Source organism: Megascapheus bottae, chromosome X (assembly GCF_031878675.1).
Source record: "Megascapheus bottae isolate mThoBot1 chromosome X, mThoBot2.hap1, whole genome shotgun sequence".
NCBI lineage: Eukaryota > Metazoa > Chordata > Mammalia > Rodentia > Geomyidae > Megascapheus > Megascapheus bottae.
In genome coordinates this window covers 49,132,813-49,158,328 of record NC_143547.1, presented here as the reverse complement: position 1 = coordinate 49,158,328, position 25,516 = coordinate 49,132,813, and the positions used below count along the sequence as shown (strand labels likewise).

General features: G+C 44.8%; 1 protein-coding gene across 1 annotated transcript in view; it reads left to right on the top strand.

Annotated features, from left to right (window-relative positions):
* Positions 1-6,481: 6,481 nt before the first annotated feature.
* Positions 6,482-25,516, top strand: part of LOC150041050 (doublesex- and mab-3-related transcription factor C1-like) — a 37,720-nt gene continuing 18,685 nt past the window's right edge. The window contains exons 1-2 of the mRNA XM_090327119.1: positions 6,482-6,487; positions 7,836-8,110. Coding sequence (XP_090183245.1) covers positions 6,482-6,487; positions 7,836-8,110 — 281 coding nt within the window. The remainder of the gene's footprint in view (positions 6,488-7,835; positions 8,111-25,516) is intronic.

Here is a 25,516-nt window from a genome sequence, read left to right as displayed (position 1 = left end):
TGGCTTGACTTTTTCATTCAAGCTAACTAGCATGCTATCACTTGAGCCACACCTCCACTTATGGCTTATATTATGCTAGTTCAGATAATAGGGCTTGTGGGCTTTTCTGTTCAGGCTGGCTTCAAACTAGAATCCTCAGATTTTAGCCTCTTAAGTAGCTAGAGTTGCAGATATAAGCTACCAGTGTCAAGCTACTTGTTTGACTTTTTTTTCAAGCTTTTAGTAGTACTCAGTGAGGTATTTCTTTTTGTGGGTCATGGGGCTTGAACTCTGGGCCTGGCCCTGGGCACTGTCCCTGAGCTCTTCAGCTCAAGGCTACCACTCTACCTGTTGAGCCACAGCTCCACTTCCTGTTTTCTACTGAGTAATTGGAGAAAAGAGTCTCATGGACTTTTTTCTTTAGAACCTGGACTGGTTTGAACTGTGATCCTCAGATCTTAGCCTCCTGAGTAGCTAGAATTACAGGCGTGAGCTCAGTAAGGTTTTATTTGCTTGTTTGTTTTTTAATAGATGTTCAAGGGCAGGTTTTCTCCAGTGTCATTTCCAAAAGAGTAATTATCCATGTTACAAATCTTGCAAAAGCTGCTGAAGTTGGGTTTAATGAATTAATTTGGTAAGTGGTGACACATCTGGAAGCATCACATGGTGTCTGGTATTATTAACTACATTGCTACATTAGCTGCATTGAAGCCTAGGATTGGAAGCAACTTCCTAGTGCCCATAGCAGTCTCTTGTGAACTGAGGAAAAGGCAACATATGAAACTAAGGGAAATACTTTGTGCTGTTATCTAGGCCAATGGCAATAATTTGGTTCACAGAAGTGTGAAGAATTCTGGGGGCTTCCTTAACATTAAGTGAGAATTCCATTATTTCTCCTTACTTTATCTCAAGTCTGTGAATTTCATCTTTTTTTAAAGCCAACTAACAGCAATCAAGGGCCAGACAGAAGTAACCCACTGATTCTGGGTGAGTAAAATGAAACAAAGCACTTTTTAGGGCCACAAAGGACTGAAGATGAAGTCCTGAAGACATTTTCATATGGGGATTTGAGCAACATGTATCTAGAGGACACTGGTCTGAGACCTGAAATCCTGAACCCCTAAGGGTTCTGAAGCCCTCAGGGCCTGGATTAAAGATAGACTTATCAGGCCTGTGTCTTCCTTTTCCCACAGACTGATCATCTTCTAGAAAAAAAACACCTAAAATCCTAATGAGCAGGTAATCACAATAGCAGCTGTTAGAAGGCTGGAAAACATTTCACCAAGATGCAACACAAATAAGATTAGATAAACAAATAAATCCAAAGCAATCTTATCCCTAGAAAAAGAAATAAAAAGATTCAACAAGCATCAAGGCTGAGTCATGAATTGAGTCCTGAGTAGCATGGCCCCTTGTTGAGACACCTGTCATTTTAGATAGAGTTGTAGCAAAAGAAAGTACTGACCATGAGAAACTGGGGTATCTCAGTAAGAGATGATTTTTGCCTTTCTAGATATTACAAGTACACAACAATAAGGAACATTTACCTGTAACTGTGTAGACACATGCTTTCACTGCTTTTGAAGTAAGCAACAGAACAGCTGAACCATGTGCTACAAGTTTTCTCAGATTTAAAAAAACGGCCAAAGCAGGGCGCAGTGGCTCACGCCTGTAATCCTAGCTATTCAGGAGGCTGAGATCTGAGGATCAAGGTTCAAAGCCAGCTCAGGCACAAAAGGACCTGAGACTCTTATCTCCAATTAATCTCTAGAAAACAGGAAGTAGGGCTTACCTCAATACCAGGGTGGTAGCCTTGAGCTGAAGAGCTCAGTGACAATGCCTGGGCCCAGAGGTAGGGTGGTAGCTTTGAACTCAAGAGCTCAGGGATAGTGCCCAGGCCGAGTTCAAGCCCCATGACCCACAAATAAATAAATAAACAAAGAAAGAAAGAAAGAAAGAAAGAAAGAAAGAAAGAAAGAAAGAAAGAAAGAAACTGCCAAACATTTTTTCTAAAGTGATTGTGCCATTCTATATTCCCAGTAGCAGAATATGAGGGTTCCAGATCCTTTTCATCCTAGAATTTCATTGTTGTTTTAATTAGCACTTGCATGACGAACAATTTGTCATGCACACATATATGTCTTATTTTGAAAGACATAAAATTAAAAAACTAAGTTGATTTCTCTGGAAGCAGCAGCTAGCTATAGTGGGTGCAGCAACATTGGTGGCAGAGGCTGCTGGGAAAACTTGTAATAGCACAAATGAAGAGTTGGGTCAAACAGGAAACACTATGTACTTTTAGGGTGGCTTCCCCCTTGATCTTCCAACCCTGAGGCCTTGAGCCCTTCTCTCTGCCAGAAAGTAGTCTTGGACCTTTGTCTGTTTCCTGAGCCACTTCAAGCTACTTCTAGGCATAGGCATAGGATCCTAAGAACAGCCAAGCTCCATAATATGTCCATGGCAAGGTCAAAAGTCACATTCTGTCTTATACTTGACCACCTTCCAGGGGATCTCTGGTAAAGGAGGATTGAGGATGACTTTCTGGGTGCTAGATCATCTTTGTGTGCAGCCAATACAACTTTTCTGCCCAGGTCAAGTCTGCCTCCCTCTCAATCTGGGGCCCTAGGGCAGACCCTGTGGGCATACACCAGCCACAGACAAAGCTAAAGTCTAGAGCCAGAGGGAGGTCACACACAGGGCCTGCTTTTACAGTGAGTGTTCTTCCCCCTTCTTGACTATGAAATGGAGACCTTAACCAACACGTTCAGGGACAACATGGGTTGAATGAGGTGGGCAAGGCCTAGATACCAGCATTGGCCTCCTTCTGTCCACTGGAAGTAGCAGGAACTAGAAAGTTTCCCAGGCCGCAATGGAGTTGTCTCCCCACTCACTGGTGGGTAGGGCTATAGAAGTCCATCAAGTGGTAGCCCCCTTGGCTCCAGTGCAACAGCTCTAGCATTTTGGGAGTATTCCATTCCATCTGTGGTCACAGATCCAACCCAAAGAATGTTCTATCTGCAGATACTGGCCACCTCTCTATGTTCTTGTGCTGTGGCTCTGTACAGTCACCTGACATTTCTTTGGGGTCACACCATGCCCTATAGCCTGTAGCATTGGGACCTCTCCTGCCCAGCCATCCAGCTTCTGGACCATCACCAGGGTAACTCCTCTCTGATAGTCAAGCAGTGTCCCCCTCAGTATGGGTGGCCAGGAACCTAATTGCTTTTGGTGTAGATGTTGGTTTTTGAGTGAGGGAACATCATTGGTTGACTGGAGACAGTGAGGATGGCTGCACAAACACAAGTAGTGGAGTTGGGTGGTCTGGGCCTTATGCTTAAAATTCTGGAGGCTTTCCAACTAGGGAGGATATTCAGCAGCAACTAGTAGTGGGTGTTGCTGGCCTCATCATCTCAGTGGGGAAAGATGTAGGAACCAGACCATGGGCCAAAAGTGTGAATCACTTGAGGTGTGGCATACTTGGTGTCTGACTTGAAATTTAGGGTGGTGGGCATTGTTTTCCCAATTGAACTTGGCAGTGGAGACCTGCAAGGTAGTAGCAGGGGCTGAGGGCTCTCACTTGAGAACAGGTCCAGGCCACCAGCCATCTCTACCTGAGGAGGATGGAGTTAGCTTGATATGGGAGATGGGCATTTAGGTGGAGAGCTGTGGCTTGTCATCACTTTCTGGACAGGGTGAGGGGCCAAATGAGCTAGTTAGAACTGCAGCCACTGAATCTCTCCTGCAACAGATTTCTCAAAGATCTCTGCAGTCTGGGCTGAGTTGGATGGCTCACCTCTATGATGTACTCTAGGCGAGGGAGCAGCTGTGCCTTGCTCTGGCACAAATGTAAAACTGGTCTCAGTAGGTTTTTTTTTAAGCAACTGAATTTAAAAACTGCACATATCATTTGAAGAGACATTTCACTGAAGATCCACAGAGGGGGATGGGGAGGAGCAAGAGTGGTGGGGCGGGGAGGAGCAAGGGGGCCATGTGAGTCTGTGCCCAAGATAGCACTCTCTGGAGCAGTGCCAGCATGCAGCCTGAAGGAGCTGGGACAGGCAAGTGCCCTGGGCTTTGGGGGCTTACGGGGGAGGTAGAGGGGGGAAGGAGAGGCAGAATGGGTGGGGGGATGGGGGTGAGGCTCCCCATCAGGGAGCACTGCTGGAGGGCAAAGTCCTCAGCCTTGCCCTACTGGAACCACAACACTAGCAAGGGGGATGGTGTGTTTCTCAGCAGGAGTCTAAAGCCCGGGGCTTGGGGGAGTTGGGCAGGGTGGGGGTGAAGGAATGGGGCAGCTGCTGCCCCCAAACCAGCCCGGGGATTGTGTGAGAGCTCCAGACAGTGCGTCAAGTCACGGCTGTGGAGCTGCGTCACAGCTGTCTGATTGCAGAGGACTAGGACCCCCGCCCCCCCTCCCTCAACAGCACCATGAGAAGGTGGGGGGATACCTCCCTGGGGTGTTATGGGGGCACCAGACAGTGCATCACAACTGTAAAGCTGCGTCACAGCTGCCTGTGACTCAGGAAGATTGCCACCCCCCTCCCGCAGGCAGCACCATAAGAAGGTGGGGAGAGATAGTCCCACAATGCAATAGCCTGGTGAGGCCCGCGCTGGGGTGCAGGAATGGGAGGAGGGGCGCCCACACAGGCTGCTGCAGTGTCACGAGCTACTGCAGGTGATCCTCTGCCCCTGCTAGAACAGGCAGATGCTGGAAAGTTCTGTGATGAATTGGGAAATACTCAGCATCTCAGAGTGGATTCAGTGGTCCTGATAGCATCCCCTGGGAGATAAGACAGACTCCAGCTGCTGAGGGGATGAGGCTGTGATAAGCCAAGGGAAAGGGGTGATTATGATTGCAGGAAGTATATTGACTGCAGAGTGCAGGAAGGACAAGTGGTGCTGATAGCCTAGGTAATGTACCTGAAGTGGAACAGAGAACAGAATGATACCTTCCAAGAGGCACAAGACACTGGGCACAGGAGGAAGACATAGTAACTCAATGGCAGGCTGCCTAGCACCAGGTTATTTCTTGGGCAGATGATATGGCAAAATGGAGGGGGATATGAAGTAGAAGAGCACTGGAAACATCAGAGCTTTAAGAAGCCCTGCTGCCCTGTTTTGTCCTTATAGCTGCATATGAGAGGATCCAGATAGGGTATATTGACACATCACCATGAGGTCATCCTGAATCCCACTGCCTGCCAAATTCAAACATAAAATAATCTCTGTAATACTTGCACTGTCTTAATGAATGTGCAGCCAAAGTTTCATCAAGGACAGTTTTAAAGATGTTTATACTGTTCCCTCCAATCGCATCTTTATTTGTTCATGATTCTTGAGTTTTTTCAATGCTTCTTTACAACTGGAAAGCCATTACGGCCGAGAAAGATGGCATAGTTTAAATGATACTTTTTTTAATGCCTTTACATGAAATTTAAAAATGTATTCTTAAATTGAAAAAAAATCTTAAGAGTTTCAATTCATAGGAAACTACCTTTAGCTTAATAACTGGTATGGGGGCATGGTGCAGTCTGGAGACATAAATGAAGCTGGACCTATGCCTATAATATTAGCTACTGAGGAGGCTGAGATCTGAAGACAGCATTTCAAAGTTGGTCTGGGGGAGGAAAGTCCTTGAGACTCTTATCTCGAACTAATCACCATGAAAGGTCCAGTGGTAAGTGTGTAAATGTGAAGCAGAAAAGTTCAGGAGTAGCACCTGGCCCTGAGTTCAAGTCCCAGAACTCATACACACACAGGGGAGGGGAAAAGAAAACAGGCTGTTTCCTTAGAAGGAGAACCTAGAATACTGGCTTAGCAAGAGAAGGCAGATAACTACCAAAAAGCAGCGAAAGAGTCCAACAGTTGTGGTCACAAAAGAACAGTTTCTACATCTTGGTTGAGAAGGAAAAAATGATAAAGGAGTAAGAGAGGCCACGGTCCATTTAAAGCTGAGTTCTTTGAAGACAGTTTGGCCTCCAAAGTAACGTGGTGGGGGAGGGGCACCAGCTACAGAAATTTGTCTGGGAATGGAAGCTAGTGCTGCTCTGCAGAGGAGACCACTACTTAGGGTAGGGGAAGAATGGAGGTGGTGCCTGTGAGGCACAGGGCTGCCCAGAGGTAGCAAGAGGCGAATGCCCCAGGGGAGGATGAGCACAACCTGAGGGACAGCTGCAGCTACTCTGTGCTGGCCTCTGACCTCCTACAGTGAATAACATTAGCTGAGAGACTAAAACTAGAAGGAAGCATTGTTCTGTTGGGACACTGAAAATCACTCTGATTTTCTGTATTGTCAAAGCCTCAGATTTAGTTTTCAGGCCTAGAAAATCAGTTCTAATGCAGTAAAGATAGGCAAACCAGAATTTCTTTTCCAATAAGTTAATATCTGGCCTAAAAGGCATCAGAAAGCAGCAACATATTCTATTTATTCAAAACTGATAAAAAGCCTTTCCTCTTATAAACAAGTACATAAATGGAATTTTCATCTTACATATTAGTTTACATGACGGTATGGTCCAACACAGAGGGATAGGAAAAAGGAAAAGTGAGTGTTATTATAATATGCATGTGATTGTCCACCTAGAATATGCAAAGGAATCTACTGAAAACATATTAAAATTCAATTATTATTCAGCCAATCAGATGTTTTAAAAACATACAAATACAGCAGTGTTTACATATATCAGAAATAATAAGAAGATACAATAGAGAAATACTCAGTTTGAAGGAGCAACATAAATGTCCACTGCAAACAAATGTGCAAGAGCTATATAAGGGAAATTAAAATATTAATATTCTTTACAAAAAAATACAAACCTCCATACTTTTTTTTTTTGCCAGTCCTGGGCTTGAGCTCAGGGCCTGAGCACTGTCCTTGGACTCTTTCTCAAGGCTAGAGCTCTACCACTTGAGCCTCAGCACCACTTGTGGCTTTTTTCTATGTATGTGGTTCCGAGGAATCAAACCCGGGTCTCCATGCATGCCAGGCAAGCACTTTAACCACTAGGCCAAACTCCCGGCCCCAAACTTCCATACTTTAAAGATGTTAAGTCTCCTCATAGTAAGCTGGACATCCTAAAGCAATTCTAGTTAAAATTCAAAGAAGAGTTTTTCTTGTTTTAACTTGAAATTTTAACCATGGCTTTCATAAAGAGGACACGTGTGTGTGTGTGTGTGTGTGTGTGTGTGTGTGTGTGTGTGTGTGTGTGTGTGTGTGCCAGCCCTGGGGATTGAATTCAGGGCCCAGGTGCTTTCCTAAAACTTTCTGTTCCTCAAGACTATCAATCTACCACTTGTGCCACAGCTCCACTTCCAGCTTTTTAAGTAATTAATTGTAGATAAGAGTGTCCAAGACTTTCCTGTCCAGGCAGCTTTGAACCATGATCTCAGTCTCCTGACTAGATAGGATTACACAAGTGAGGCACTGTAGCCTAGTCTAGGGGACACTTTTTTTTTTAAATGTCTGGAGAATTTTTGAAAAGGAAGAATAATGTGAGGGAAATTCATTCCACACAAATAATAAAAACAATGCTGAATTCTGTATATTAGAAGGGCAGGAATGGAATTTAGATGGATCGAAGAGATGTGAATGCCCTGAAAAGTTAGAATAGAAATTGTTTGAAAATTTTGGAAATGATTGGTGGGATACAAAAACTGTGTAGGGAAGCATTATAAACTGGGCATTAAGGGTTGACTTTTGGGCCTGGCCTTCAGGCCTCTGGAGCCTTCTAAGCTTGGCATCCTTAGCCCCGCCCTCAGGAGCAGAACCCCCCCCCTCCCATCCTTGGTCTGCCAGCCTGCGGTACCGTCCGTGGCCGGCAGAGGCAGTGTGAGGCAGCGCCCGCGCATTCCCACAGCCCCGGGCGGCACAGGCTTGGCCCCTTATCCTCCCCTCCCCTTCACTCTGCTCCCTCCGGTTGGTAACTGGCGTCAGGTCCTGCGGGTCTGGGGGCGGTGGTCTCCGACTCCAGACCCTGGGACTGCGCGTCTTCTCAGCAGCTGCGGCAGCAGCGCCCGTGGCGACGTCACTACCTTCGCGGCCTCGCATACAGGGCTCCAGCCGGCCGCCGAATGCCCGTGGACGCGCATCTCTTCCCAGAGTTCCTGCTTCCTGGGCCAGCCAAAGCCGCAGGTGAGAACGTCCGCGGTAGAGGTGACTCCCAGGGCCTGCGGGGCTCAGAGGCCCCCTGGCCTCCTCCTTGCCCAAGAAATCCCCAAGCAGGCGCCTGCAGTGGGGACGCCAAGTGCTCCCCGAACCCCTCCCCCACCCCAAGCACTTCTTCTGAGGCACATAGCCCCAGCCCAAGGCGATTCTGCAAGTTCTTTTGTGGACCCCCAAGTCCCTAGAGGGTCCCCGCGCCGAGTACCCTGCGGGCCCAGACCTCTCTGACGCGCATGCCCAGAGACCCTGGGAACTAGAAAGTAGCTGAGCGGCTGGTGGTGGTGCAGTACCTGCTGGTTAAGAACGCGAAGACCATACCCAGCCAAAGGGCAGACATGCTGAAGTATGTCGTCAAAAGGTGCAGGAGCGTCTTCCCTGACATTACAAAGAGCCTCTGACCTATCTGCTTGAATTAGCCTTTGGGTCCTATGTGAAGGAAATTGGTCCTGCAGAGCACTCCTATGCCCCATCAGAAAAATGCATCCTGCCCTGCTTTGAGGCCTGACAGGCCACCAAGGCACACCAAAGACTGGGCTTCTGATGATGACCCTGGACTTGATCTTCATGCAGGCCAGCAGTGTCCCCATGGAGGTGTTCTGGGAGGTGTGGCGGGTATTGCAGGTGTATTCGTCTAAAAAGCATTTCGCCTGTGGGGAGCCGTCGCCAAAGCTCATCACTAAAGCTTGTGTGCAGCACAAACATCTATCTGGTGCACACGTAGGTGTCTAACAGCAGTCCCCTATCTTGCACTAATCTTGTGGGGCTCTCAAAGGAAACAAGACAGATGGAAGCCCTGGAGTTTGTGGCCAAAGTGAATGACACCCACCCCAGATCCTTTCCATGACTAAATGAGGCATTGACAGAAGAGGAGCAAATACCCGGTGCCTCAAACCACAGCTGCTGGGTGGTGATATGACAAGTGACAGTATTAGTACCAGATTCAGGACCTATACCATGGCTGTAGCACCAGTATTAATGCCAGGGCATTGTCAGTACTTGGCTAGTTACAGGGATGGTTTTTCTCAGGCTAATGTCAGGGACTTCCTGCCACCAGAGCAGGCCCAGGCTGAGTCTGCATTGGTATGGTTGTGCATACATAAAGAGGCCCTGGAGCAACGGGCATTGAGGCTCTGATTTATAAAGGGTCCAAAGGTAGAAAGTGAGGTGAGTGAGAACAGATGGCCACTGGAATTCATGTTCCCAATCTCTTTGTGCTTCTTGGTGATCTCACTTTCAGTTGGTACATTGCAAAGTTGTTCTGGCTTCATGTAACTTTTTTAAAATTAAGAAATGATCTATGGGCATAAACTGCTTAAAATTAAACCCTAAGGGATTAGGAGTGTAGTTAAATGGTATACCAAGTTCCCTGTCTGTGTATAGCCCTGGGTTTGGCCACTAGCACAGCAAAACAAAAACACCCAAATGAGAACAGTGTTAGATCAAAGTTGAAATAAGTTATATATAACATATATATATATATATATATATAAGTTAAGCCACTAGTTGTCTAGACATCTGCTTAACTATTTAAGTTGTGTATCTAGCTTTCTGAATAGCACTGGTCAAATGTTTTGTCAATTTTTTTTCTTCCAGTTTAGGAAAGGTTTGCCTTTTTCATTAAAAATAGCAACATTCTATTATTTTATATCTAAAAAAGAATATTGAAATAAGCTATTCTTTGAAAGCTTGAAGGAGTTTACACCACAATGATTCCCCTCTAAACATAAGAAAATAAAACAAAATAAGGCTTACTCTCTAAGATATAAAACAATACTGATAATCACCTGTATTTGCTTAGTTCCCTGAAATGTAGGGGAAAATAAACTTAAATGAATTAGACACTTTGCTCATGGACTCATTTATTCAACATACATTTGCTGCAGACACTATATATATATATACATATATATATATACATATATTGCTGTATACTATATGCAGCATTGCACTTGGCACTGGAGATGCAGAAATACAGCAGCCTCAGACTCTTCCCTCACATCTGGGTCTAATTGGGACTGTGAAGTAAGGAAATCAGGCAGATAGGCAGATATGGTAGTCAATGTATTTAATGCTAGGACAAGCATATGAAGCTGCTACTGGTAAGGCAGCCTAGAGAGGAAGCATCTAGCTCCGGGATGTGGGCATCTGTGAGCACTGAGGCTTCCCTACAGTGAAATGTCACATTAGATCTGAAGCAGTGGAGGAGTGAAAAGTACAAAGGCCCTGAGGCAGGAAATTGTGGGTACATCGGGACATTCAAGTGCTTCCTTAAAACAGGAAAGTTAAGTTTGCAGGAAACTGGGGAGCAAAAACATGAGTGTGAGGACATGTATAGGAACCAGGCTCCTCAGTTGGTGGACTTGGAGGCAGAGAGAGAGCTGACCATTTGGAAAGCAGCCAGTCTTGACTCTTGGATGAACCAGGGAGAAGACAACATGAGGCAGGTGTATCCTACACTTGTGTTCCTGTACAACTCCTACACAGCACTCCCTGATGAGAGAGGGGGTAAGTGTCCACCCCCTAGAGCTGATTCTCAGAAACAACTGAGCTGAGCCTCAGAGCCTAGTGTACAATGAATGCAGCAGGGTTACAGTGAGGATTCTAAAAACAACAACAAAAAAAGAAGAAATGGCCCTGTGGCTCATGGGATAGTACAATAGGAGCTGAAGAGCTCAGCGACAGCGCCCAGACCAAGTTCAAGCACCACGACTGTTTTTAAAAAAGGAGAAAAAAAGAAAAATAAAGAAACAGGCCTGAGTGTTAGAATGTATGTCAGAGTTTGAGTCTAGTTGGAACTTTCATGTAAGAAAATCAGTCACATGTGGCAGTCAGTGTAGTAAATACTGAAGTGCCTAGATACAGCCCTTGTAGGCAGGCAGAGGAGCTTCAGTTTCATTTGTTTGGCTCAGGATTCTCCAGGAGCAGAGAGAGAGAGAGAGAGAGAGAGAGAGAGAGAGAGAGAGAGAGAGAGAGAGAGAGAGAGAGAGAGAGAGAGAGAGAGAGAGAGAGAGACAGAGAGAGAGACAGAGACAGAGAGAGACAGAGACAGAGAGAGAGGAGGAGAGCACCACTACCCAATTACCATGGCAAGTGCCACATGACTTTGAAGGGACCAGCATGCAGGGTTCCTTGCATTAGGTGTATATTATGCACCACCCTGGTGGTGTACAACCTTGGGGTTGTACAGTCCAATATGCCTGTTTCATTAATGTGATTTCAGGCCTTCTTTCCATCCAGACAGAATCATAGGATCAGGCTCCAGTTTCCTCAGGGCCTCCCTAGAATGTGTAGAGTCCAGACAAAATTACACTGAGGGTCCCCATGATTCACATCCTTCTGCTGATATGAAGGAATGGCAGATGGTATCAGGGGATCAGAACGCAGAAATGTTCCAGGCACCAGTGACTTATACCTGTAGTCCTAGCTACTTAGGAGGCTGAGATCTGAGGACAGCAGTTCAAAGCCAACCTATGCAGGAAAGTCCATGAGATTCTTATCTACAGTTAACCACCAAAAATCCAGAAGTGGAGCTGTGGCTCAAATGATTAAACACTAGCCTTTGTGAAAAGGCTAAGAACAGCACTTAGGCCTTAAATATAAGCCCTGCTACCAGCACAAAAAGTATTGGAATGTATAGTCTTGAGGTAAATTGGAAAAGGGTTTATGAAGGATTCTGTCTTCCTCTGAGCTCTGATGACTTGGGCTGATTAAAGTATTTTCCTCATGGCTCAAGAGACCTGCTTCCCATTTGCAGCCTACAATCTCCATTACATATGTATGTATGTTCTCCAGGGAATAATGATGTATTATTTCTCATACTTCTATCCAGTTACCCTCCATAAAATCCTCAAGATATCCTTGGAAAAACATTGCATATAGGACCAAGTCCTAACAGGTACTGAGGGATAGACACTGGTATCCTATGATACATATATATATATATATATATATATATATATATATATATATAGCCATTTGGTTATGTCTAAAAATCCTCCCTGTCTCCAACTTTCAATGTCATACTCTCCAAATTATGATCTTTCTGAGGAGGTGCAGAAAAGATATTGATACAAAACCCAATAGATAGGTAATGATGCCTTCTATCTCCATGGGATAATAACATAAAGAAAGCAGAGTGTGGCAGGAGGGAAGAGGTCATCATGCTGTGGGAATGGCTTCTGCGGAGGACTCCTGTCCTCCAGGCAGGGAGAGACAATAAACTCACCCAAGGTTCTCCTGTCTGAGCAAGTAAGATCCAGTTCCCAAACCAGTAAGGGAGCAGTTCAGATTGATATGATGGGACCCCTCTGTATCCCACACACTCATTACTCAGGGTGTGAAGGGACCACCATTACTCTACTTACCTCTCTGACACTTAATGTGATCCCTAACTGGGCCTCATCCACAATGTGACCTTAAGGTGGCACTTACATACTATAACTTTCCTATGGAGAATTTCCTATTGAGGAAATTCTGTCAGTCTATTTCAAGATCACTCTAGAGTGACTGGGCTCCTATCATATGGGGAAGTCTCTATAGTTGGATACAAGATCTATTTCTTAGAGGGACTCTTCATGAGGATAGGTAGAGGACTTGGAAGTTGTTTGTGAGCAGGGGTGTGTAAGGCCCTCTCATAGGACCTGCAGACCCTTCCTCCACCTGCCCCTTCCCCTGTATAAATACCACCCAGCCTGTTTCCCATATGAAGCACAAGTGCACTGCAGAAGAGACCTGCTATTCCCTCCCACTCCTGCATGCAGAGACCCACAAGGGCCAGAGCTGCCAGCCCTTGGAAATTCACTGTTGCTAAGACGCCTTCCTTAGCAACCAGGAACTTTCCCCTAGCAATCAGCCCTGCTCCAGGGAAGCAGCTCTGCTTCAAGTAAGCAGCCCTGCATCCAGCAAGCAGCACTGTCTCATGAACAAGGTAGACAGCTTTAGTGGGCTAAGGGCAATGCTAGCTGTCTCCCACCACAACCATCACCAGAGCTGCCCCTCACCAATGCACTCGATACAGAAGGTGACATTATCATGACACAGCAGTAAAGCTATCCTTTATTCAAGCCCAAGCATGAAGATATTAGAAAGACAGGAATTTAGAGCAACAGGTCTTAGTCACCATTTATGCTTCTGACTTGCTTTTGGAGTCTTAGCAGTGGCATTTCTGGTATCCTTTCTTGGCAAACAAACAAACAAACAAACAAACAAATAAATAAATAAATAAAAAAGCAGGGTGATTGGTAGAACTTGGGGAAGGCCTGGGGGATTCAGATTCCTCTGGGGTTTTCTGTAGGACCAGGAGGGAGAGAACAGGTCTGGGCTGAGAATAACAGAAGTGGCTTTGATTGCACCTAAAGAGCTTGTTCACATATGCCATCAGTTTTCAGAATAGGCTCCTCTACAGCACTCTTAGATGAGATGGCTCCCTGGGCTAATGTTGGTCATTTAATGGGGACTCCATGATACAGTACATGTTATATTGTTCCTGACACTCTCTTTGAGAGATGTTTACATTCTGCAAAACAGAGTCAATGACCTATTCCACCATGACTGCCACCAATTGTTGCTTTCTGCAACTGTGATATGCACCACCCCCATCCCGGGTGCAGGTGCCTGGGCTATAGTCTTGACCTTCTGAAGGTATTCCAGATGAGGGAAGGATATGAGACTTACAAGGTTCACAGGTGGAAGGAAAGCAGAGAAGAGCATGCTTCAAGGATGTCCAACGTGCCCAGAGTGACCAACAGGACTTCCTTGAAGAGATCTGCCAAGCTCCCCACTCTGCTGGATATAAAGAAGCTGTGCCCCCTTGCACAGCCCCTGGCCTCTGGCCTCACCCATCCTACAGCCCAGTTCACTGTTCTGAAGCAGTGGATACATTTCTGGTATGTGACCCCTCTTTTGTCCCTATGCCCCTTACTCCCACCTCTCTAGTCTCATTTTCCTGTTTCCCTTCCCTCTAACTCACCCTGTAAGTTCAAGGCAGGTTTCTGCTTGGGGCACAGAACAATACAGAGTTGTTTCACTATAAAACTTAATCTGCAGATTTGTAGGGATCACTCATTGTATTTGACAGTGTTTGATCCCCTCCCTGTTGTGGTCACTAATGATCTGTATGTCTGAGATTGTTCTGGAAGTCCCCATGGCCTAGATAAACCTTCAGCCCCAGGCAAACTGGGAAGACACTTTGTCACCCTATCTCACACAGACACTATTTTTGTATTACTGTATAGTGATTTTTACTCATTAAGCAATTGACTCTTACAGAGACCCAAACTATGGAGATGTGCAATTTGTAAGCGATGGGGAGGTAGTGAAAATGTTTTGTATCATCACAGTGTGGTAGTAAATGGAGGAAGTTCTGCTTGACCCATGCTTAAGTGTCAACTGCAAAGCTCTTTACCACCAACCCTGTTCTAGGTTGTTACATGAAAGTTTTAAGTGGGCCCAGAACAGGAGAGATAAAGTTAAGACAAAGGAATATGGAAGTGGTTACTTCTAAGACCTCTGACACTGTGGAATGGATGCCCCTTCGAACAGCCTGTCTATTCCTGGCTTAAGAATTGATGATTGGAGGGGCCAGGAGTTGGCCTAGTGGTAAGAGTGATTGCCTAGCATGCACAAAGATCCAGGTTTGATTCCTTGGTACCACATACATAGAAAGCGGTGCTGTGGCTCAAGTGGTAGAGTTCTAGCCTTGAGGAAAAAGCCCAAGGTCAGTGCTCAGGCCCTGAGTTCAAGCCCCAGGACTGGCAAAAAAAAAAGAGTTGATGATTGGGGCCAGGAGTTTGGCCTAGTAGTAGAATGCTTGTCTCTCATGCACAAAGCCCTGGGTTTGATTCCTCAGTATCACGTACACAGAAAAAGCTGGAAGCAGTGCTGTGGCTCAAGTGCTATAGCACTAGCCTTGAGGAAGTCCAAGGACAGTGCCCAGGCCCTAAGTTCATGTCCCAGGACTGGCAAAAAATGAGTTGATGATTATCAACCTCAGAAATGTTGAAATAGAGCCTGTTCCTTCACCGGTACCATATGCCCTAGGTGGGAGGGTGCAAAGCATCCCAGATAGCTTTGACACTTAAGGGGTTCTTGTGCAAATCTGATGTCAGCTTTCATTTACTCGGTTATCTGATTTGCACAAAGTTTTTAAGAACATTTTATGAATTTCCAGGCAGGTTTTACCAAATATGCAGAAGCTCCTGCCTGAAGTAAATAGGTCTCTTTATCGATCCTCAATATCTCCCTTTCCTCTCCAGGAATTTGGTGGGGTTTCCTCCTACAGTACTCCATGGAAACTCAGGTCTAAGTGGAATAAAGACCAATGAGCAAGTGAAGTAATGGTTTCCATTTTTATATATGAGTAGCTCGTTTGTATGTTGTATTTCAGCATTTAATGAAATCCTAGGTTTAAATTGCTAGCTTAATAATAATTAACAGAAACAAATATATTACAATGTCATTACCCACAACATCTTTCATCCTCCTAAAGGAAACTAAATTGGTAAGTAAGGAGTTTCTTTTAAACTCCTAGATAAACCCCTTTATTCCCAGAGAGAAAGGCCAAGTTTTTCCCCCAGTGTCTATAATCTAACTTCTATCTTCTTTATCCATTTTGATTAGGGATACTGGACAAAGGGCCCAGTTTTGTCCAGTATCCCTAATCAAAACTCACAGTCTTGTCCATCAACAAGGTAGAAAATAAGACTAGAAACATTTATTTTCATTCATGCTGAAGGATTGGCCCTTATGCTGTGATTTCAGAATAAGCTTTCTTAAGAAGAGGAATAAGGGGCCAGGAGTTTGGCCTAGTGGTAGAGTGCTTGCCTAGCACGCAAGAAGACCCGGGTTCGATTCCTCGGTACCACATACATAGAAAAAAGCCAAAAATGTGGCTGAGGCTCAAGTGGTAGAGCTCTCTAACCTTGAGAAAGTCCAAGGATAGTGCTCAGGCCCTGAGCTCAAGCCCATGACTGGCAAAAAAAAAAAGAAGAGGAATAAGTCCTGGGGAACCATACCAACATCTTGTCTTCTGATGTTCCCTAGGATGTGGCCAGGGCCTGGTCTAGATATGTGACCTCACTGATGGTGATTAAGACAGTAACATCAGTGGATGGGGGCTCTGGGCCTAGGAATTCACTTGCCCACTGTTTAGTAACATTGGGATGTGGGAAGAAGGATGAGGGGCCAGTTGTGTCTGTGAGTATCTCACAGTAGCAATGTTGGTGATTTGGACATCAGGGAAGCAGGGATACCATATTATCAAGGTCAGGAAGAAAAATATTTTCCCTCTACTCTGGACTGAACTGTGTCCCCTTGCAACCCATGTGTCGAAACTTTGACCCCACCAAATGTGACTGTATTCAGACCTGGAGCTGTAGGGGATATTAAAAGTTAAGTCTTGCCACAGGGTGGGTTTTTTGATAGTCTAATGGCCTCATAAGAAGATGTACCAGGAAACTTGCTCTCTTCCTCTTAGCATGCACACATGCTTTGTGGAAAGGCCATGTGAGGATCTGGAAAGAAGGAGGTAAAGCATGAAGTTCTCACCAGAAACCAAGCCTCTTGGGAAACACCTGGATCTTGGACTTCCAAACCTGCAGAACTACGAGAAAATAAATTCTGTTGTTGCAATTACCCAGTCTCCAGTATTTTTTATGGCAGCCTGAGAAAATTAATAGTCAAACCTTGGGGTATTGCTAAAAATGAATTGGGGGTGGTGGTTTGGTTTGGGTGGCAAGGCTCCCTTAATCCCTGAAGCCTGATATAGGGTGAGGTCCACAACCCTGCCTGGTATGTTTGGGTTTTCTTTTCCTTTTGATTCCCTTTAGAGAACATGAACTGTCTCTGTGCAACTGCTCTGATGGGCCCAAAGTTCTCAGGGGGCCTGGGAGGGGCTGTAGGTACTGGTAAAACTTTTATCCTGTGGGTGGAATTCACATTACAAGGTTCTTGCTTTGCCAGCCCTGACATCCTAAGGTGATGTGATGAGAAAAAGCTTAGCTATTCATGATAATGTTGACATTTTCATTTGGAGTGGCTGTTTCAGGGAGGTGGAGTCACTTGGATCTCTCAGCCTGAGACTTAGCAGGAAAAAACACAGGTAATTATTTATGTGAATGTACTAGGTACATTGTAGGATCTTGATAAATTTTAATTGGATTACAAGCCTTTCCCAAACTCCTAAAAAGAGGAATTCATTAAAACACAAAAAGATTCCTTTTGTATAAAGAAACTTACACCTATAAAGTAGGTATATGTTTGTCATCTGCTGTAAATATTGCTATATACAAATAATCCTTGTGGACCTTCTCCCCAAAGCTACTGTAACAACACAGAGTGAGAAGTAGACTCCTCTGAATTCTCCACTCCATTGAACTCTGTACCTCTTTACCATCAATTAAAAAAGTGTCTTCAAAAATTTTTCAACAGCCTATGGAAGTAGCTCACTGGTAGAGCACTTACCTAACATGCCTGAGGCCCTGAATCCCCAGCCCAGACAAAGAAACAAGATCAGTCCTTTGAAAAAGATAATTATTGGGCCTGGAGTATGGCCTAGTGGTAGAGTGCTGGCCTAGCATGCACAACGCCTTAGGTTTGATTACTTGGTACCACATACACAGAAAAAGTTGGAAGTGGTCCTGTGGCTCAAGTGGTACAGTGCTAGCCTTGAGAAAGTGCCTAGGAATGGCAAATATATATATATATATGTATATATATATATATTCTTATATTGATGAAAACACACTGTATTCATAAACTGTTGAATGGAGACTTTGTACAAATACTTAAAGATAATAAAATATTTTAAATAATTAAAAAGATAATTCTTTGATATAGTGACATACATTGGCATACCCTCATGCACACATGCAATTCTGCTATTCAGAGCCATATAAAATGTATGGTAGTGGTTTTGTATTTAAGAGGAAGTGTAGATGACCTTTTCTTGTCAATCATGGATAACTATCCCATCCTTTACAATGTACAACTTCTGGAACAAGACCATAGAAATGTACCACAATTCTTTATTTCAACACATAATCCCCTTCATTTAGGCTTCTGAAAGCTTTCTCAGGTTTTCAAGTGCATCTCAAGTATCCTTGTTTCATAGGGCCTGGATTTTTCTGGAATAGATACATAGAAATGGAACTTGGAATGCAAAGATTTAAAAAAAATACATGCATTTCAAAATCCAATACCCATTGGTCAGTAAATCTCTAAGGAGGCCGTATAAATGTGATTCCTGGGAACATCATAGGATACTATTTGTTGTCCCTTACACCATTGTTCTAGATATTGTTGGTCTTTTAGTTGTTTCCAGTTTGATGGCTGAAATATGGAGGAGTGGATAAAATGAATCCTTCCATGTTCCATGAGGTCTCTACGAATCTCAGCAGCCTCCACTGGGGTCTGGTTGGAGAGAGATCAGGACAGGCACAAGACCAGCTGAGGATGACAAGAGGAATAGCAGTTATGTGAATAATTAGCCAGATTACTTGCTAGCCCTAGGAGTTGTGATAAGAGTCAGCAACATTTTCTAGAGGATCAGATATCTGAAGAAAGAAGTTGCTGAAGAGGCCAGGAGTGCGACCTAGTGGTAGAGCGCTCACCTAGCATTCATGAAGCCCTGAGTTTAATTCCTTGGTAAGACATACGCAGAAAAAGTGGTGCTGTGGCTCAAGAGGTAGAGCACTAGCCTTGAGCAAAAAGTGTCCAAGGGTAATACCCAGGCCCTGAGTGGAAGTCCCAGGACTGGAAAAAAAATAGAAGTTACCAAGGTCAAGGGTGAGAAGGAAGAGTCCTGGAAGCAGGAGACCAGGTAATTGCGGTGACTTTATAATGGAGCAAAGGCGAAGATCCAGGCTTTCCTTCCATGTACTTGAAGAACCAAAGTGTGGCTGCCATGGGGCAGCATAGGAATAGAAAATTGTGTCCCAAGAAGACCTTGAATTCTAAAACCAAAGTTCTTCAAAGTGAAAGTTCTCAGTCACGAATTAGAGTGTGTCTCAATATGAAGCCCTTCAGGGTCTTCCAGATCATGTTCAGGCATAGGGTGGAGGTTTTTGTTAGTTGGTTGTTTATTTTTTTTTTGCTAGTCTTGGGCCTTGAACTCAGGGCCTGAGCACTGTCCTTGGGCTTTCTCAAGGCTAGAGCTCTACACTTGAGCCACAGCACCATTTTCGGCTTTTTTCTATATATGTGATACCAAGGAATCAAACCCGGGTCTTCGTACATGGTAGGCAAGCACTCATCACTAGGCCAAACTCCAAGCCCTTGATTTTTTTTGTACTAGTCCTGGGGCTTAAATTCATGGCCTGAGTGCTTTCCCTGAGTTTTTGCTCAAGGCTAATGCTCTCCCACTTGAGCCATAGCTCCATTTTCTAGGTTTTTGATGTTTAATTGGAGATAGGAGTCTCATGGACCTTCTGCCCAGGCAAGCTTCAAATCACATTCATACATCTCAGCCTTCTGAGTAGCTAGGATTACAGGCACGAGCCACACACTGCTAGCCAGTGACCTGCAGTTTTTGAAGTTAGTTGTGGGACAACTGAAGGACTTCTATTGTCCCCTAATGTCCTGGACAGGAGGGTGTCATGTCAGTCCCCACATTCTACAGCTCTGAGTTGTAAAAGGTGGCACCTTGGGAAGGATGAGAGACCAGTCTAGTGTTGTCAGTGGCGTAGGGAGCCAAGGGGAGCCCATGGGAGGTCAGCCCCTATGTCAGGAATGCCTACAGGGGTCTTGTAACTAGGCAGTGGGCTGGCAGGGCTTTTGGTCACTGTGAGGGTGTGAGTCTCCTGAGTCATGATATCAGTAAATGTACATATGAACAGGGATTTAGAGATCCCACACTCAAAGACTGACTCGAAGAGATAGGGAAATGGAGGCCTATAAAAGCAAAGTATCTTGCTTACAGTTGCCAAGAGAAGATGTGCCCCTTTGATGAGAGTCTTTTAAAGATGCTGATATTGTGGCTGATGCTTAGTCATGAAACATGACTTGTACTGAGATGGTACAAAAGGCGTCCTCATGGCAAGTAGAATACAAAGAGAGCCATGTCAGTCAGAATCCACAGTAAGTGTGTCTGCTGAGGATCATGTGTGAGGCTGTGTGAGTGGCAAAATCAGCTTCTGATACAGGTTTAATCTTAACCATCAATAGCAGCACTATGTCCTTCTCATATTTGCTCTTCGTTCATTTAACCAAGTCAGATTCCCTTTGAGGGTTTTCTAAAGCCCTCAGCAACTCGAGGAAGGCTGGTAATGGTGACACAGGAAATACTCATCTCCTGGTGCATGGGGGTGGAGGCTCTAGGCTGGGGACAATCAATGAGATACTGACAGCCTTTCCCCAGATATAAAAATACAGGTGGGGATATGTCTATTCATTCTTTTGTCATCAAATACTATGTGAACCCTGTATCAGGAACTTGTTACTGGAAGAATAGCAAGGCAGAGCTCTCACCCTGAAGATGAGAGTCTGTGAGGGGGCAGTTACACCAACAGCCCTGCTAAAGGAGATAGTTTACTGTACAAAGGGCTGTGATAGAGAAGAGGCCACAAGGCGTATGTGTGCAGCAGAGGGAGACATGGCCCCAGGGCTGATGGTGGAGGGGCTGGGAAGTAGTAAGATTTCCTTCCCAAGAAAGCTATGTAAGGAAAGGATGGTTTCTCAGGACAACCATATGAGCAAGGCCTCAAGGCAAAGTATTATTGAAAATTCTTCTGTAGAGACTGAAGGCAAATTTTAGGGGGTCAGGGAATGCTGAAGCTGTGAGAAGGAATCAGAGGCAACATGTTTTGGTACATGCTGTGAGAAATGAGGGATGGTTCCATACAGAAAGGATTCATTTGAATATATGTGATTGAGTGGGGAATGCCCACTGCTGGTTAGGAATATAAGCTGGGCTACTACCTCTGTGTGTGCATTTGAGTTTTCCAAATCCATTACCACTGGGCACAATGGGGAGGCTGGAGTGATGCCAACTGAGATGCTCCCTAGATGTTAGTGTACAGATCCTGTGCACAATGGGTTGAGGGGTGGATATCAGCGTAAAAGTCGGGACATTAGTAGGGCTTTATCTGGTATAGAAGCAAGGTACTCTAAGGAAGGACTGGGTTTCCAGCACTGGTGAAATGAGTGACAGAAAGCATAATCATGAGGCACAATTTCTGCAGGCCCCTAAGAAATGATAAAGACAGATGGTGAAGGGAGGGAGGAAAGGAAGGAGAAAGAAGGGAGTTGGGAGGGAGATGAGAGGAGGGAGGGAAAGAGGGAGAGAAGGGAGGGAGGTATGGAAAGAGGGAGGGAGGTCATTTGACAGTTTGCATAAGCCATAGGGCCTCTGCTACATACCTGATAGGGCTGCCTCTCCCATAGCAGAATTCCTAACAAAAGTATCCACTATAATCTCCTCCCTTTCAGAAGAATAAATGCTTTTGTGGCCCAAGCTGCGAAGATGCTTAGCTTGCAGTTAGGATTTTACTTCATTTGTGTGTGTGTGTGTGTGTGTGTGTGTGTGTGTGTGTGTGTGCCAGTCCTCAAGTTTGAATTCAGGGCCTGAGCCCTGTTCCTGAGCTTTTATGTTCTGCCAATTTAGCCATAGGTCCGCTTCTGGCTTTTTTTTTTTTTTGAGTGGTTTACTGGAAATAACAGTCTTGTGAAATTTACTGTCTTAGCTTGGCTTAAAATTGTGCTCCTCCTGAGATGCTAGAATTTCAGGCATGAGCCACCAGCACCCAGCTATTGCTCATTTTTTGTTTGATTTCCTTTAATCCTCAAGACTAGTGCTCTATTACATGTACATTTCCACTTTGAGAATTTTGCTGGTTAATTGGAGATAAGAGTCTTGGATTTCTTTCTGGGGCTGGGTTTTAACCACAATCCTGAGATGTCATCCTCCTGACTAGCTAGTATTACAGGCATGAGCTGCAGGGACTTGGATAGTAGCGCAGAAATCTTCTGTACCCTTCGGGAGCTTCTTACAAGAAAATGCAAGATCCCAGATTAACAGTATTAGTAGTCCTGCAAGCAAATTACTAACAGGCTCATATGTCACAGATATTTTCTTGTGAGTTGCATGAATTTATGTCAAATTTTTAATAAACCTCCAAATTTTTCATCAGTCCAATTTTATGCAAGTGATAACTGAGGCCAATGGTTTCTAGTGAGTTTTTCAAGGCCACACGCATGACTAGCAGAGAATCTATGACTTGACCCTGATTCTGATTAGAGAAAGGAAGTTCCTTCCCTCTCATGACACCTGAGAGTACCTCCCAGTCTGAATAAGGCTTTCATCACTTGCACACCATCCAGACAGACACTGACGTATTGGTGATTGAGACAGCAAATAACCTCAAACATAAGGACTCTAAGTATTGATTACCTAGGGCCTGTGCTTCCCAAACTGCCAGACATGAGGCTGCAATCAAGGTGTTAGGCCAGCACCAGGGTCTTGGCTGTAGGCTCACTGAAGAGTCGTCAGTGTATTGTTAGCAACATTCAGTTGTCAGCTGGACAGAGAAAGATCACCTAAAAGATAGAAGTGGAAGTCGGCGTTGTAATAGCCTAACCTTTAATAAAACTGAAATACAATTTTCTTTGCTGGATTCTCTTGTTAGAAGTTGACTAGTAGGCCCAACCCATTCCACAGGGGCCAGAGTTCCTGAAGTCATGGTCAGGGGAGCCATCATAGAAGGATGCTCACTCCACTTGCTCCTGCACACACCTCGTTATCAGGAGCTTTTCCACCTTGATGGAGCAAGTGGTTAATGGGCTACCTGGCAGTGAGCTGTGTGCCCTGTTATTTCATCTTTACTCTCAGCAAGACCTCTGTGGAAAGGTGTCCCCAGAACCCAGTCTGAGACCAGCTTCCTGTGTGAGCTGAAACGTCTCATTACCTGGCCCACTTTGGGCCTGAGATGGTGTTCCTGTCAAACACAGGGGCAGACCTCTTCTGAGGCAGGGCCCACCTCAGAGAAAAAGGCCATAGGTATGAGGGACTGGGTCCTAGATTCTCTGTACAGCTACTGAGATGCTGCTGCTTTTGCCCTCTGGGTTAGATTCCTGCATGGGCATGGGGAAGCTTTGGGAGAACATTTGTAAGGCAATGTAGAAGGACCCACACCAGACAGGAAGATGCTCTGAAACTGCATGGAGCCTTGAAAATATTCAGAAACCTAGGGTTAGGTTATATCTTTGCCAGGGATGACTGGAGTGAGAATAACTTGCAAACGCTTTACATGTCTCCATAAAATTCAGGTAAAAACAATCCTTGTGAACTCTGAAGCACTTATTACAAAGTGACACTGAGCAAATAGTGGCAGCCAAGGTCCTGCCCATTTGTTTCTCTGTAGATGTGAAATATTACAGTGGAAGAATATTCTAAAATGGAAGCCACAAGGAAAGGGGGTTCTTGTGGCTCCTGAATTCCACACCTGCCTCCTGTATCTCAGAGACACATATTAAGTTGAGGGGTGTGCTGAATTCATTAGGTTCCCAGCAGTCTGAGAACTTCATCAGGCATGAGGGCCACAATGGGGGAAAGTTGTGGAGGAATCCATAGCCAGAAACAGACCAGTCTCAGAGAACCTTTTCCAATGGCCAGCAAACTGCTTGCCCTTTCCTCTGTTGCTATTTTATTAGAAGACATTGAAGGAGAGATCACATGAGATAAACATCCTGAGATGATAACCAAGGCCATGGGCTTTGCCTGAGTGTGGGGTAAGGATTATTGGGGTCAATATATCCTTATGCTTTCAATTCCCTAACTGTACTTTCTGGGAACTCTTTGCTCTTTCTCACCCCACCTCCTGTCCCTGAATGCCTAACCTTCATTTCCAGCCATATTCCCCACACTAGGTCACTTCCCATCAGTCTCCCTTGATGAGATGTTGGATACCAGGTTTTCATATGTAAACACAGTCCTATACCCATAGCAATAAGCAAAGTAGGGGTAATAACCCAGACAACTGTGTCCCCCTCAGCCCCATGGGCCTGTCCTACCTCCTTTACCAAAATCACAAACCCTAAGTAATAGGAGGTGAACATTATTGTGAATAAGGGCAACAAATATTGTGAAAAGTGACCAGTGAAGCATGCCAGCACTTATTTTTTGCTTTAACAACTAAAATAGTTTGAAAGTAATAACATATGGGCAGAATAGGGGACTTGATCACCATTTGGGTCTGTGCAACCTTGTCTCCCATGAAATCTGATTTTTTAAGTATCCAGTATCATCCCCTAAGGAGGAAAACAATTTCCTTAGGGACTTGAGATGCTGTGTTTTTTGGTGATAGAGAAAGGGTGGAAAGTGCCCAGACTGATTATGAACAGTGAGATGGGTGGAGGCTGGCTCTCCCATGAGGACTCAGCACACATAGAGCTCCCTGTGCCAGCTTGGACCATGGCTAGGCTTCTCTGTGGTATGGGAAAAATGAGCAAGGACCACAGTGTTTTCTCTTGAGCCAGCCTCCTTTGAGAAAATTGAGAAAAACCCTCATGGGAAGTGGTCCTGTTATTGTTTCTGGCATTTGCTAAATACTTCTTTTTTTTGCTAAATACTTCTTGAGGGCCTATTAGGGGCACAGATCAAGATTCATTGGGTACAGTGGCAACCTCTGGAGCTCTCACTCCTAGCCCTGTGGGGCCATTTGTGCATTGCACTGCAGGGAATCCAACTCAATGGGTCCTCAAGTTTCATTTCACTTGGATGAAATATTTAGCTGCCTACCCCACCAAGCTAGAGTCCCCTTCTGGTCCTCCACTTCCAAGCAGATTCAGACTTCTAGCAGGAAGGTCAGCCAGCAGCAGCAGCAGAAAAGTGCCAAAGACATTCAAATTCTCCCCAAAATGTCATGTGCACATGGCATCTGAAAGACTTTTGCTCAGAGGCCAGTAGATCCATTTGTTCTTCCCATGGGGTGTGGAGGACCTAATGTCCTCTCCCTTTCCATGAAGATCCATCTCCATGTCTCTGGAAAATCTAGATTTTCCACACCCCTCTAGTAGATAAGTACACTCTGTTCAAACTGTTGATAACATTCTCCTCAACTCCTTCAAGCACTGATAGGCATTGTTGTCTTGTATCACTATTTTTCCCATCCTGCTCTTCTCCTCTGCTCTGAATTGTATTATCTATTTACTCCTCCATTCATTTTTGGTATTTGTGGGTTTTATTTGGCTTCACACTTGGTAGGCAGGTGCTATACAGGTAGAGCCATGATGCCAGTCCTATTTTACTTTACTTATTTCATATAGCAAGGTTGTCTCATTTTTACCAGGGCTGAACTCAGACCCAGAGTCCAAGTCCCACAACTGACCAAAAAAAGTCACAGTCTAACAAAGCAAACACCAGGAAACTGGTTCTTGAAAAATAAT